This window comes from Pogonomyrmex barbatus, unplaced genomic scaffold, assembly GCF_055798465.1.
Source record: "Pogonomyrmex barbatus isolate J1 unplaced genomic scaffold, ASM5579846v1 scaffold3, whole genome shotgun sequence".
In the NCBI taxonomy this organism is placed as follows: Eukaryota; Metazoa; Arthropoda; class Insecta; order Hymenoptera; family Formicidae; genus Pogonomyrmex; species Pogonomyrmex barbatus.
In genome coordinates, this window is record NW_028297127.1 from 16,224,333 (window position 1) to 16,239,227 (window position 14,895).

The 14,895-nt window shown below is 33.4% G+C and overlaps 1 protein-coding gene across 11 annotated transcripts in view; it reads left to right on the forward strand.

Annotated features, from left to right (window-relative positions):
• Window positions 1–328: 328 nt before the first annotated feature.
• Window positions 329–14,895, forward strand: part of LOC105428023 (lachesin) — a 231,069-nt gene continuing 216,502 nt past the window's right edge. For 2 of the 11 annotated variants that reach the window (XM_089078773.1, XM_089078782.1), the window contains exons 1-3: window positions 329–850; window positions 2,318–2,608; window positions 9,707–9,816. In XM_089078773.1, the coding sequence (XP_088934899.1) occupies window positions 9,744–9,816 (73 nt within the window). In that variant the 5' untranslated portion in view covers window positions 329–850; window positions 2,318–2,608; window positions 9,707–9,743. Of the gene's footprint in view, window positions 851–962; window positions 980–2,260; window positions 2,609–9,706; window positions 9,817–14,895 lie in introns of those variants that run through there. The other 9 variants (XM_089078774.1, XM_089078777.1, XM_089078776.1 and 6 more) reach the window with 9 other exon arrangements.

Below are 14,895 nucleotides of genomic sequence, written 5' to 3' on the forward strand. Positions count from 1 at the left end.
TTGTTTGTTGGTACCTAGAGTTGATACCTGATAGATGTTTTTCATACTTTTACCGTGACAAAGTTATTCTTGCAAGTGCGAAGTAATCCCATAAACGAGGTCTTACATTTTTATGTTCTTTTTCTATTGTTGACCATTCTTACATCGTGAGATGGGTCGGTAGCAATTCTTACGTGTCCTCTCATCGGCGCATCGGCGAGACGCGTCGGCGGTAAAAGTGTCTTCCGAAGGGGCAGGTATCAAACAGTCCCCCTACTGCCGGAATCGTCGCCGGTATTGCGCTCGCGCAGGGGTTGAGCGCGCGTGTCCGTGTTCATCGTGCGGTATATACGCGGTGTGGAGCAGTAGCACCGGCACCACCATCAGCACCAGCCAGCCAGCATTCAGCAGCAGTAGCCGCGACGTGGCTGAAGGGGCTTTCGGGATGCCGTCGTGTTAAGTTCGTCGTGGAGTGTCGCGTCGACCGGTCGCGTCGATCGGTCCGCGCTTGTCTTCGACCTGTTGTCGTGTCCTGGTGCAGGTGCTCCGCGTTTCACCCCCCGCTCTGAAATCGGAAAATCTGGCCCGACTCGACGTAGCGGCGAACTTTCCGAAGTCCTCGTCGAGTGGGCCTCATTGAGATTGAGGATCCTGTTTCCCATACTCGGAGTTAGTTCCGTAGGTGCGCGACTTTCGATCCTTTTTCTTCTTCTTCGAAGAGGATCCCTACGACGAAGGATCTCGCCGTAAGTTCGCGCGTGATCAGCCGGGACAAGTTGCAGCACGAGTTTTTGCTTTCCTCGTTCTTGTTCTCGCGGAACGATTGTCCCTTCGAGAGCAAAAAGAAGTTCGGGATCGGTTCACTTGTCGGGTATGTTCTTGTGTTACAAATCGAGCAACGTGTATAAGGAAGATTGGAGGAACTTGAAGTTGACAACGGCGAGGATTGACGGTCACGTGATCTCGAAGTTTTCATAACGGACGCTTCCATTGCGAATTTGTAATCTTGATCAATCGCGTTCACGTTAATGTATTGATGTTTTCGAAATTTTTCATGTTACTGATCTTTAATCCGGAAATGACCGGAAACGTATTTGAAAATTGCATATTATCAACTTCTTTTCGCATATTATATTAATATATAATGCTTAAAAAAATTTAATTAATTTTATTTTAGAAATAAAATTTGTTGTATTTTAAGTTTTATTTATTCATTGCGATTTGTTATAAAAATCTTTATCGATAAATTTGCGTAACGTCTTTGGCGTGGTATTACTATCTAAATGTTATATTAATCGAAAATAACATTTATATTAAAAAATTAAAGATACTTTTCGTTATAAATTCGACAGTTTCAAATTTTGGACTGATATTATTTTATTATTTTGATATTATTTAGATAGATCTATTCAATTACTGGTAATTTCAACGACTTATCGATTTATTGAACGTCCATTCACTCCGATTTGGTTAACGTCGATTTCGTGACGTTACCATTTCGCGAGTTCACGCCTTTTCAATGCAAAATTGAAAAATAACGGAAAACATTTTGAGTCGTTATATTTTCGCGATAATGATGCGTGACGCTCGTAATTTTTATGTGATAAAAGAAACGTGTGGTCTCTTTTTCGGCATTGATTAACGATTCCGTGTCCGTTTGACTCGAGCATGAATTCGTACGAAATCCGGCGGCGTGCAGATCGTTCGATAGATTTATGACATACATTGACGATCGTTTGCTCGGCGACCGCTTGTCCCGGAAGTATAATATTTCCGAATCGATCGTACGTCGCCGATCAGAAACCACGAATAATCGTGTTGTCACCGGCGTGTACCATACGCGTGATTACGCCGATAAATCTTTGTCGCTTGATATAAAGGAAGCAGAATAGTCTCCTATTCAAGAGAAGTGTCAAAATTTAAATATTTCCGACAAATACAAAATATTAAAATATTAAAAATATTATTAAATGTTAGCTAAATATAATAACAGTGATGGTTATAGTTGACATATCATTTTTTAAATGATGTGTTATGACTATTAAAATGATTTTATCAAGTGTTGCATACATTTTTTAAACTCATTTTTTCAATGAAATAAAATTCAATTAGATTAATTTTTTTTCATATTAGGATAAAAAAAAGAATTAACTCTTAATTTTGTTTACTTATAATAAATCATAAAATATGTAAGAAAATATTTTCAGATTTGGAGATGTTTTTTTGTTAAGACATATAGACTTGTCAAATAAGCTAAATATATTAAGCCTTTGTTATCAAGCCCCGAAGAAATCATGCGATTGTATCGTCGAAGCTAATCATTCATTCTATCCGAAAGCCGTCGCCGTCCGTAAACATAATTGAAAAATACCAGAGAGCAAAATAACGCACGAGTGCTTCAGCGACAATCCATTTCGGCACGGTGAAAATAACGGTGATTTTCTACGCGATTTTGTAATTCGACGAGAGGACCGTTGCAAAAGTGTAGTGAAACAAATGTTTCATAGACATCTGGACATCATACTGGTGTAGCATCGTCGACTATTCATCGATAGTTGCGGCACGATCAAAGGTGATTCAAAGATCGTCGACGATATGTCCTCGGAAATCCACGGACTTCCGTGAAAAAGTACGTATTATCTTTCGTTCGGAGGATTCGGAGGGGGTTAACGTATTGACGATTTTGGAGCTGCAATCGGAAGGAGTTATAGACCAATCCGATCGTGTAATTCGGAAGTGCCTATTTATTAAATTTAGTCGAGCGTTATGGAGTACTATTGCCATTACTATATTCCCTTCCGTTCGTTCGATTACCTTCCGGCTTTGCTTGGCGCAACGACTTTTAGTTTTAGTGGGGCATTTAGTCAAAATGTCACGGACAAATAATTTACGACGTTTTTATCTTTAGTCTGAAATAATAAATTGATGAGATTTATTGCATATATACATGTATAATACATATATACATGCGCGCGCGCGCACACGCACCACACACACACACACACACACACATACACACACACACACACACACACACACACACGCGTCTTTTTTAAAAATTTATTGATCTTTTAATTCATTAATTCATTTTTAAGATACTGTTTTATTGAAATATTATCGATATACTACCAGTTAAAAAAATTACTTCGACACTCCATTAAGTTAATTATTAAAATCAGAGAGTGGTACAGTTGGGGAAAGACGACGTAACATCACCGACATTCTCATTTCACTCTCTCATTCTTTTTCTTTTTCTTTTCCCTTGATACCACTCCAACTTTCCCTCGATGTCTTCAAACGGTTCTCGCTGCTACTCGGCCGAGTACTTCAGTACTCGAATCGAAGGGCTCTCGCAGCCAGACATATGTGTTGTCGATCGAGTAACGTATCCGCGCGTTTCTTTCATCGCTCCATAATAAGCATGCGTTATCAATGCTTATTATGGAGCGATATATATTGTCGCGCTTTTGCGCTCTTCTCTATGAATATGGATTGTCACGCGTAATACAGCGCTATTCTCGTTCGGCTTGCACAAAAACACGCCTACGATCGTCGAGTTTCTGTAATCTCCTGAGATCCCGTTTGTCGCGGCGTACACAAATCCCAAGTTAGTAACTGCAACTTTCCTCGTTAAGAAATGCTGATCTGAATGAGCTCATTCTTACGGTTGTTCGCTGTATTCGGGAGAAACTCCCGCGAAAGAGTTTCATCTCCTCTTTGCACGTTCTTTTTTTCTCTGATGCTTTTCTTATCGTTTTTCCGCCTTTCTCGTCTTCGCCGCCTTAACGTGGTCTGCAGCCGCCGCACGACGCCGGTAGTTAAAAACTTTTAATAATAGATAAATGAGCTGAGCTGCGATTGTCCCCGAGAACGTTGTTCGAGGCGCGACTGAGTTCCCAATCATTTTTGTGGGAAAGTAAAGAAAAAGATGTTAGATACAATCCCTCAGTGAAACCGGATGCTCCGCTTAATGGAAAAAAGAACGCTCTCTCTCTCTCTCTATATATATATATATATATATCTTAAAGAGTGAATTATTTTGTCTAAAGAAAGATTTATGTCTACAGAGAGAAAATGATAAATACGAAATATATATAAGAAGTTAAATATTTCTATTGGTACTTTCCTGCTATTTCATCCCGGCGTTTCTCAAATATTTTGATATATCTTCCTTCGCTCCGTTCGCGTGTTTCTCAAGCATTGGAATAATCATCGTCGAACTTTTAACAACATCGTTATTAGGAAATTAGAACAAAGGGATACCGTTTTTAATTTTTTTATCGCGTGTCGTAATCGAGCATGCGTTCGTAATGGAATAGTGATAATTGCGTATGTGGTTCCGTAGGTGGACGCACGCTAAAACGCGGTTCAGATCGCGTGTCAGCAATTATCCGTGGCTACAAAACGATACCGAGAATATGTGCCGGGCAGCTTTTCAACCTGCTCACTTCCGGAATGCAATTACGAGTGTTTTGTCGCGTTCTGCGCGTGTTTGCGTTTACGATTTGTCGTGGAGTTTTGCGTGGAGAGATCCACACACGCAGCGAGACGCTGATATCAAGAACGGGACGCATGCAATTATACGTCTCTTGCCCATAACCGAAAATTTATGATTAGATGTCCCCCAGCGACACCTTTATGCTTTCCGAATGACGAATAATTATATTTCGAGTGCGTCGTTGTTCGATGTTGCTGCAATTCGAGAATTAATTCTATTATTTTTGCATCTGTCGGCAAATGATTTTGTAATATATAACGTGAAATTTTATGTCGTAATAATACATCGTGTTTAAAAACAAAAAAGTGATATTTTGTGCGACAGGTATTAATTTCAGGTATAAAACGCGAAATCGGAATAAAATAGATTAAATTACTTTAACATTTTGTATAAAGTAAATATTTTTGATATATTAAATTGACATTAATACGATTAAATAAAAAATTGTAAATTATATTTCGAGGAGAATAAAATTTTTATTTGTATGTGTGATAAATCGATGCATATCGTGTGCGATACACTTTATAAGACACAGTTTATCATGTTATAAGTTTGTAGTTGAAATTACGCGGACACATTCTGTGTGTCAAAATTGCGCAACAACAAATTTATTAACTGGTGACATTACTTATCATATCTTGTACATTATCCTTAAATCGTGTGAATTAACGAGATTTATCGCATCGCTCCTTTAACTTTATCGGAGGGTTTATTTTCTATAGTCGTGTTTATTGCGAGTTAGCTCTCCTCTCGACAGACATTCATCGAACGACCGGACTTTCCGCATCTCGCAAACTTTCAATCGACTCGACACCGTTTCTGCTTTTTATATATGCCCGTGACGGCTGTATAAAAATCCCAATGATGCACAATTGGACAAGTTTTCGCAACTTTTTACTTGACTCTGATATTACCAGATGCAAAAGTTTATCGATTGAAAAAGCATCTCTTTATCTCTTTATCTTTTTATCTCTCAACTTATACAACACGTTTAATGTACATTCTGCTTTTTACAAGAATAAGTTTCAAATCTCTAAACATTTTCTTTAATTGAATTGATCTTTTTATTTTCGACATGATCACAACTTTAATTCCTGGAAAGGTTTATTTTCAGAAGTTAAAGAAATACATTAGTTTTAGTGTCTTCCATTTATTTATAAGAAAATACTGTCTTGTTATAAATGTATAAACTAGTCAAGTTAAAGTTTGATATCGCGTTCATTCTGCTTTTTTATCGACTGTGTTGCAATCACTAATTGCTAATGGACAAAAAAAAAAGAGATTTTGGTGGATGAGTATATCAACTTGAACATCGGCGATCGTCCGCGTTGTGTAACAAGAAGTCGTGTAACATTTCTTCTGAGCCAGCTGTTTTTCTCACCCGTGCTTTTATGACGATGGATAATAAAAGTAATGTCCGCTATAAAGAAAATAAAGACGTTGTCCTGTATCGAACGTTGCGGGTTTGTTATGACCGAAGCTATCTCTTGGCTCTTGGGAGGCAATTGTGTCGATGTTTTCGTTTGCTTTTACGTTTATGATATAAGAGTTAATTACGTACGTTATTAACTACATCGAATGTTCGTCGAAAATGGCAGAGAATCGCTGCGACAGTTTATTGACAAAACGATATAATTCGAATATATATTTGTTAGCATGTACCTTCCAAATTTTATATTTTTTTATTTATATTTTTAATTGATATTACCTTCTTTTTTTCCTTCGTCGTCTACAATCAGAATTTAAAGTACGAATATATAATTTTCGAGTACGAGTATCACCATCAGTGATATTATTTGTGATTATTAATGATATAAATTATCATAATTGAAAGTCATTCATGAAGATCGTTCACCTTGATTCGATTTTCGATTAATTCATATGTATAATATCTCCGTGAAACTACTAAATATTCCCGTTTAAGAGACACAAAAATAAGTCAACAATTTTTTGAATTTTAATTTTCCGATTAATTTAGTTTTCATGAAACGAGTTTGTCCGTCCCAATTTTTATTAACGTGGAGAATAGAAATACAAAAGTTTAGCCAATCGGAAGAATAAAGTGGAGGACCTCACGGTGACCAAATCGATTGATTAAAATGGGGCGTGATTTAAGTCGACGGATTCGACTGCGTCGATACGCGCGGACGTTCTCGCAAAAATTTAACTGCTCTCGACATCGCGTGTTTACCCCTCGGCAGTTTTTGGCGTTGTTTCGGGAAAACAACGCCACCGTCCGATTTACGTTTATCGACGACAGATCCGACAAATTCGGATCACATGCCGCACCACGTCACGGCACGATGGGATTGCAGACGCGGATAACGGAAGCGGAGGTGGAAGCGCTAGGGTAGGTCAGGCTAGACGAAGGAGGAGGCGGTAACGGACGGCGGAAGCACCGCGAGCCCGACCGATTTCCCGGATTGGCCTGACGTTTAATGAACGCCGGCAGACGTTTTGATTTAAGGGACAGTTTCATTCCGAAGCGGGGCACAATAACCGCCAATTTGTAAATCGCCTCGTAAATCTCGGCCGCCGTAGCCGGGAGCGACGCAACGGCGCGACGCGACGTAGCAAATCTCGACTTGTACTACTTGTCGTATGCCAATTGCATTAAATTATCGATGTGGTGCCGTTCCACCAAAAGAGATCGACCGGGCATTACGGTGATACTGTAAACAGTAGCGCGATAATATAATGATCGTTATGGCGCCGGAGCAATAGCGCGATTGATACGGCATCATTCGATAATTAGACTAATTTCTGAAAACTAAATTAATCGCGCGAACACACAGCACTGTTATAATATTAATTAATGATATATCAAGAATCGATCGGTAATTATACGTATATTGCTATTTGTAACGTTTTGAAGTTAAAACAATTAGGAATTAGAATAACATTTTAAAAAACAATAATGAGAATAGATATGTTAAGATACTCGATTTCTCTTCCATCTATCTATTGCGTTATAAATTTTTTAATTTAAAGGATATAATGGACATAAATTTTATTATATAGAAATGCATTAGGTAAGGCTTAGAAAACAGTAGGAAAATAATTACTTTTTAACTATTTATTTGTTTTAAAAAATAATATATTCATATGATATACATGTATTCAATTTTATTAAGGAAACTTTTCTACAAAAAGAATTAATATCAAAATTTCGTCTCAACTTCGGTATGCATCTCATAACTGTTCGGCGTTTGGTCTCTTGGATGCTCGTTTCTCGAGCGTAAACATAGCTGTGTCTTCAAAGTTTAGCATGCACTAACTGCGGTCTTTACCGAGTAGACGTGACATAACACGGAGATACCTAAACTACGTGACTCCTTGCGTGACGTGCTTATATATTTGCATATAATCAAAGTGTCGGAGATCTTAACATTTGGCAACCGCATACAATTTTTCGTTTGCTTTTTTTTTTTTGAAGAAAAAGCGCGTACCAATGTTTGATGCAAACAAAATTATTTTTTGACTGATTTGTTTGTACTTTTTTATTAGAAAATTGTGAATTTATAAGTATTTTTAGTAAAATTATGATCAAAGAGACAGAGAGAGAGAGAGAGAGAGAGAGAGAGAGAGAGAGAGAGAGAGAGAGAGAGAGAGAGAGAGAGAGAGAGAGAGAGAGAGAGAGAGAGAGAGAGAGAGAGAGAAGGGATAAACTTACATTTTAATTATACTCTTTCTCGTATTCTATTTTTGTAGATAGCAATGTTATATTTAACCTGTCTTTTTATATGATCTTCTTGGATTATATTTATTTATCTCTCACTCTTTATTTATCAACGACCTGTATTTCTACAAATAGAAATAATCAACGTCAACAGATAATCATGCGGAGCTCTCTGTGCAGAGCATTTTTCCATGAGCCTGTCACGAACAAGTTTACGAGAAAAATAGATAAAGGAACGCGAGCGTTACTATAACGGTGTTACGTAACTGAGTTTGCTAATTATGGAGCGAGCGCGATAGTAGGATTCAGGGCTGTGGCGACGCAGGCCGTTTTACTCGAGTATCAACGTAGCATCGTTATGGAAATCCCCGTTATATATCTAGTAAAACTCGTGATAACATTATGAATTGCACATTACGCGCGTAATATTAGAAGGCTCTTTGCACTTTAAATATCCATATATAGTCTGTAAAAACTTTAGTGGCATTATAACCTTTAGCTAAAATATATATCTAACATCGATATTAAAAAAGAACATCGAGATTCAATAATATCTTTGCTAAAGAGCGAATGAAAAATTAGAGAATTCGTTATTATAGGGAGAAGTAATAGATATGAAATACGTTGTGTATTTCAGATTTACATATATGTGATATGTTAGATGAATACATAGTTCTCTATGTTTGATTTATATATTAAATGAAAAGTGTGGCACGTACAGATTAAATAAAAGGACTCTCATTACTCTCAGAATCTCCGTTCATTTATAAATTTTTAAATAACATTTTATGTATCTATTTCTTTTTAAAATTATTGCTTTACGTCGATGATAAATTGTTCTATTCATTTGAATCATCTTCGATTAATCTAATCTTTGTTCTAATTAATATTCATTGAAATGTACCGATGTCGAATACAAACTTGTGTCGTAAATAGCAGTTGCATCTTGTTGAACGGTGTACACACATTTCAAGTCGATAAGTCTGATTAACATTGGACGTTTGTTAATTACTGTATCCTCGTATTACACCGACTTAGCCATGCGTTAATGATTTCACGGTTGTATGCGTTTCCGACCAATCGGCATATTGCAACATTGCAATATGCATTTGGTCCTATACATTATGCCAGATTGACATGTACATATGTTCGCTAAGCTCATGTATTGTGCTAGATTTATATCGTACCTTTAATGATAGAATAGGGTTATTTGCTGAAGACCACTAATAATCTGCATCACTAATAATCTATGATCTCACGGACACGAGTAGCGTGTATAACGATCGCGGCAAACTGAGTTATTAATAATAAATACGTCTCGTTACTTACGATCGTTTTTATGCGCGTTTCACTCTTACGCGTTTTCTTATCTTATTTCAGTTTAGCGGAAGGAGACAGTTAAATTTAGTAGCATGGGATATCATAATACAAAAAATATAGTTGATAAAATTTCATTAATTTCTTCAAATTTAAAACAAAATTTTTTTTTATTAATTTAAAATTTCATTAATTTCTTTCTCATAACTGATTGAAATTTTTTAAAATTTCAGATTAATTTCGGGACTTGAAGTGAATATCGACGAAAAGATGGCGGACCGACAGAGAAGAAGTCGATACTTGACCATCAGTATACTGCATATTATCACAATAATGTGCCAAGGTACATGAATTATATTACAACATATTACAACATATTTTATAAGTAACATTTAAACGTGATATTTTTGGACGTTCATAGAGCATTTGAGGTTGTAATATAATATAATATATATATATATATATATATATGATGTAATACGATTAAATCCGCCGTAAGGGACATATATTCGATATACATCTACATATATCCCTACTGAATTTAATTCTCCGATTTATAATATTTACACAATAACAAATATTGCGAGTTTTGTATTGCGTATTTGTGTTTCGATCTCTACATGATATCGCCATGAAATAATCGGCTTCATATGTAACGCAGAACCGACATTACTTTCGATATTTAAATGTAACTTACGTGAAACTTGATTTTCAACAATTATGCGTTAGGTCGTTACCAAGGGTAAATTTCATTAATGGGAGTCTAACAAATAATGTTGAAACGTCATTGCGTCTCGATAAGGCGCAATTATATTACAATTAGAATTGTAACAATTGTTCGCTCATGAAACTACATGTTACTACTAACAACATACACAGACTAATTATACGGGTTTATCACATATGAATGGTGGAAGGTGATTATTGCAGCATCTGCTAGAAATGTTGTAAAACAATAGAATTACTGCACGCTATTGTTCTATGAAATCCTAAGCTAGTTATTTGTTACGATAGTTAATTGCAAAAATTTAAATTCTCAACTTTTAATCAATTTTCATCTATTTATGCATTACGTTTCGATAATTACTATTTTTTTAATTTAAAGAATCTTATAAAAAATAGGCGATAAGTTTTAGAATTTTACAAGATAAAAAAGTTTTCTTATATATTTTATCAGAATGAATTCGTGCAATGTCATTTGACGTTTCGATTTTTTTATGTAACATATCGTTTTGATTTGAAAAGGTGAATAAAACAACTATTTAAGAAAATCATACGCTCTTAAGCTAATGCACATTGCGTATCTAGAATCCGGCGTTAATCAATCTTCCGTTTACAATATCTCGCTGCGTTATCGCTTCTTGTTGGTTCAATGAAAGGAAAGTTGAGGATATCTTCGAATCTTCCTTTAGAAGCTCGTAATTATCATTAAATAATAAGCTAGTCTCTTCCACACCGTCTCTAATAAGATATATTAAAGAGCTCCGGAGTAAACTTTGCTTTGCTTTAGTGCCTATTCTAAGTTTTAAACGATTTGATGCAACGGTATCTGCTTTACTGATGGCAACGCTTGATCGGACAAGGTGAAAGAGAGAATGATGAAAGATATAGGATGAAGAAAGGTATGAAGTAAAGGATTACTGAAAGAGAAAACAAGAAAAAAAAAGAAAGAGATAAGTAAAGAATAGCAAAATCCCTTTTGGTTTCCGAGTATTACAAGAGCTGGCAAGAAATATCTGTATTAAATTGGATCTGTTGATATAATTTTTTAATATTCTAATTAAAAATACAACGTTCTGTAATGAGTTTCATTGTATTATTTTTTGCGTACTCTTACAACGTACATGTTTCATTGTACTTTCAATTTTTTATATCTCGATTACATACATGTGCATCGAACAAAGGATAAGATAATAAAGACAAGACATAAACAGTAACGAAAAATGAATATTTTTTTATATTCTGATCTGATTGAATAATGCACTAGGTGCAATCAATTAAAATTATATGCCGGAACATTCGAATATGATGTACGACATTCACTAGTTTCGTAATTACTAATTCCTAATTTTATGATTAAAGGGTTTCTGCTGTTCTTGTATGATGTATGGCGGTATTCCATCAATCTCAAGAGAAATGCGATACGATTTTTTGTTTTTTCGTACGACAATTCTGTGACTTTCTGTTTTCGATACATTCAGTTCGACATTGCTGAGATTTCGCGAGCTTTTTACAATAATCAAAAAAAATATATTTTTGCTTATATCATCGCACACATTTTTATTGACGGTTACGATCTGGTACTTTCATATAAAGTTGCATAACTCGTTGTATTTGATTTTTCGCTTTAGATATTTATATTTGATATATTATTCTACCCGAGGAACAACGGTAACGGAAATTCAACATTATACAGTAACACTGTTTTTCAATTTTTATTTCAAAATTTGATTGTTAAATATATAGTATTTTTCGTACAATAATAAAATGACGAGTTTATTTATTTAATAATTTTTTCAAATAGTTGATAACAATACTATTTAATACATTATACATTTAAAACATATATTAAAAGAAAGAAGATATGCAAATAATTTGTAACAAATCGTAAATAATCGGTATATACATGTAGATATTTGTAAAACATATCAAAGCGACAATATCACTTATTTATCACGTCGTTAATAATATATTTAATAATATATTTTAATAATATATTTCGCGTGATTTCAGTTGAAATAGAAATATTAACAATAGGGGATAAAAATTATGAACAATTTTTTTATGAATAATTTTTATGATATTTACAGGCAATAATTATTTTATTAATGACTTTTGAATTTAGATAAATTAATTTTTGAATTGTTAGCTTAAATGTAATTTTGAGATAGAAATGTCATTCGAAATTTAACTTTAATAAGAAATTTTGTTTTAATCGGATATTTCTCTCTCTCTTTCTCTCTCTCTCTCTCTCTCTCTCTCTCTCTCTCTCTTTCTCTCTTCCTCCTCGTCGCTTTGATACGAATCCTTAATTAATTACTTACTTAATTATTTGCACGATATAATGCCCTGTTTAATATCTTCTAATATTTGTCCACAGTGAGAGTATAATTAGAGAATAATATTACAGTACATACGAATTCTCGCTGCTACATGCTGAATCTCATGCGAATGATAACACGGCGGCTTTGCGTACGCCTTAACGCGCCGCCATCAAACAAATATCAAGAGTAAAAGATCGCGCGACACTTGCGCCAGCCTTGCTGTCGGAAGATATTTAATGCATTATAAAATAATTACATTTCAATTTTTTTATTTCTTTTTTTACATTAATTTTACACTAATTTATAGCGGAAAATTATTTTGAACCAGACAAGGTACTTCTTATAAATTTTTGGATGCTAAAAATGATGCTGCAAGCCAAATTTTTTTCTGCACGTCAAATTTCTAAAATAATTGAGGTTTAATATGCAAAAAATGTTTCCTTTTTTTTTTAATATTTGAAGATTTTTTTTTATAAAGATATTAAAATAAAAAGAAAATGCATTTTATAGAAAATGAACAATACTTTTGATCAGAATTTTGTTATCATTAATTTTTTTAACAAATCTTCAAATATCGCAAAGTGCTATTTGTTTGCATATTAAACTTTAATTATTTTGAAAATTTGACATGCTGAAAAAATTTGGCTTGCAACATCATTTTTAGTAAAAAATTTATAAAATGCTTGTTTAGTTCAAAATAATCTAAAAAATATATATTTTTTTTAAATTAATGTTATCAATAGTTAATCGGAATTACGCGAAATATTATTGACGATAATGTTCAATAAATAATTGTTTTTTTCACATATTTACGAATACTGACTCGCACAAACTGATAATCATATATTATAATAATCATAAGAGTGAAGTTTAAAATTTTTAGAATTTTTTAATATTTATTGCAATTGTATATCGAAAGATAATAGTATGACATGGACATCTCTCGCTGATATCGATTTTAAAGAATTTTCTTAATCATTATTTTATGCAATGCAAATGGGTCTCGAAACAAAATTGAAAATATGTGATAATAGCTAATATATCGGAATTACTTTAAAACCTAACAGTAAAAATATTCTGTATACATTTATCTCATAATATTACATAATACATTTTTAAATATTTTGCCTGTTGGCATGTGATCTTGATATTTTGTCTACTATCTGCTACCTGCCTTGGCATCGCCGGAAGAGGCACGCCATGTTTATTCGTGCGACTTATTTTGAGCCGGCAGGTACATAATAGAATGAGAGCTACTCTACATATCGCCATATTATCCATTCAATTGCGACTGCTTTTTATGAACAATTAAGAACTATACGCTCTCGCTTTAATTAGTTATTGCGATTAAACGACTAAATGTATGGGCTATTTATCAAAGTACTTCGTCCGAATTATTCAGTTCACAAGATCGAATGAATCGAAACGATGGGAAATGGAGACTGTAAATTATCATTTTATTTATATTGGCAATAATGATTTTTTTTAACAGTGCTTTAGTTCGATATTTATTAAGCTTATCTTATATTGTACTTTAAACGTTTTGTTAATTCAAACGTGATTTATTTGTCACTTTAGAAAGAGTGGAATAATACATAATTTCGCGTTATTTGTGATTAACAGAAATAGCTGTTATTAGATTCTTATTCTGATTAGATCTTATTCTGATAATTAATACGTGATCGTAATTATTTGTATTTTTTTTACGTAAATGTTGTGAGTGTGTGAGTGCAACGAATAAATTTGAGAGAAAGATAAAGGTAGAAGATTTGAGAAATACTTGGCAATAATAAGGTAACTACAGATGAATAAATTATTTTTCATTTTATTTATTTTTTATATTTTATATTCGAATTATCACACATAAATAAAATTTTCAGAGAAATCACAGTTAAGAATATCATGAAGAATATATTAATAATATTGCTTTATATAAAATTTTTTTAGTTGAGTAGGTCATAAATAAGAGAAAAATCAGTTTTTGAATTTTGTGAATGTTTATGTTGGACAATTATTGAAAAAAGAAAAAAACGAGAAAGAAATAATATTAATCTTACAAATAAAATACGACGATTTTTAAATAAAATTTTTAATCGAATTTCTTTATGATATTTGTCATCGTCGTATTTTATTTGTAAGATTAATATTATTTCTTTCTCGTTTTTTTACCTATAAGATAATGAAAATATCATGACAAATATTATGAAGAAATTTTCATTATCTTATAAATAATGAAAATTGAATTAAAATATTTATGTATATTTATGTATTTATATGAAATATAAATATTTTATTGTTAGATAAATATTTCAACTAGAATTTTATTCAATATTTTATATAATTTGTTTAATTAAAAAATATGTAATACCATATTATAT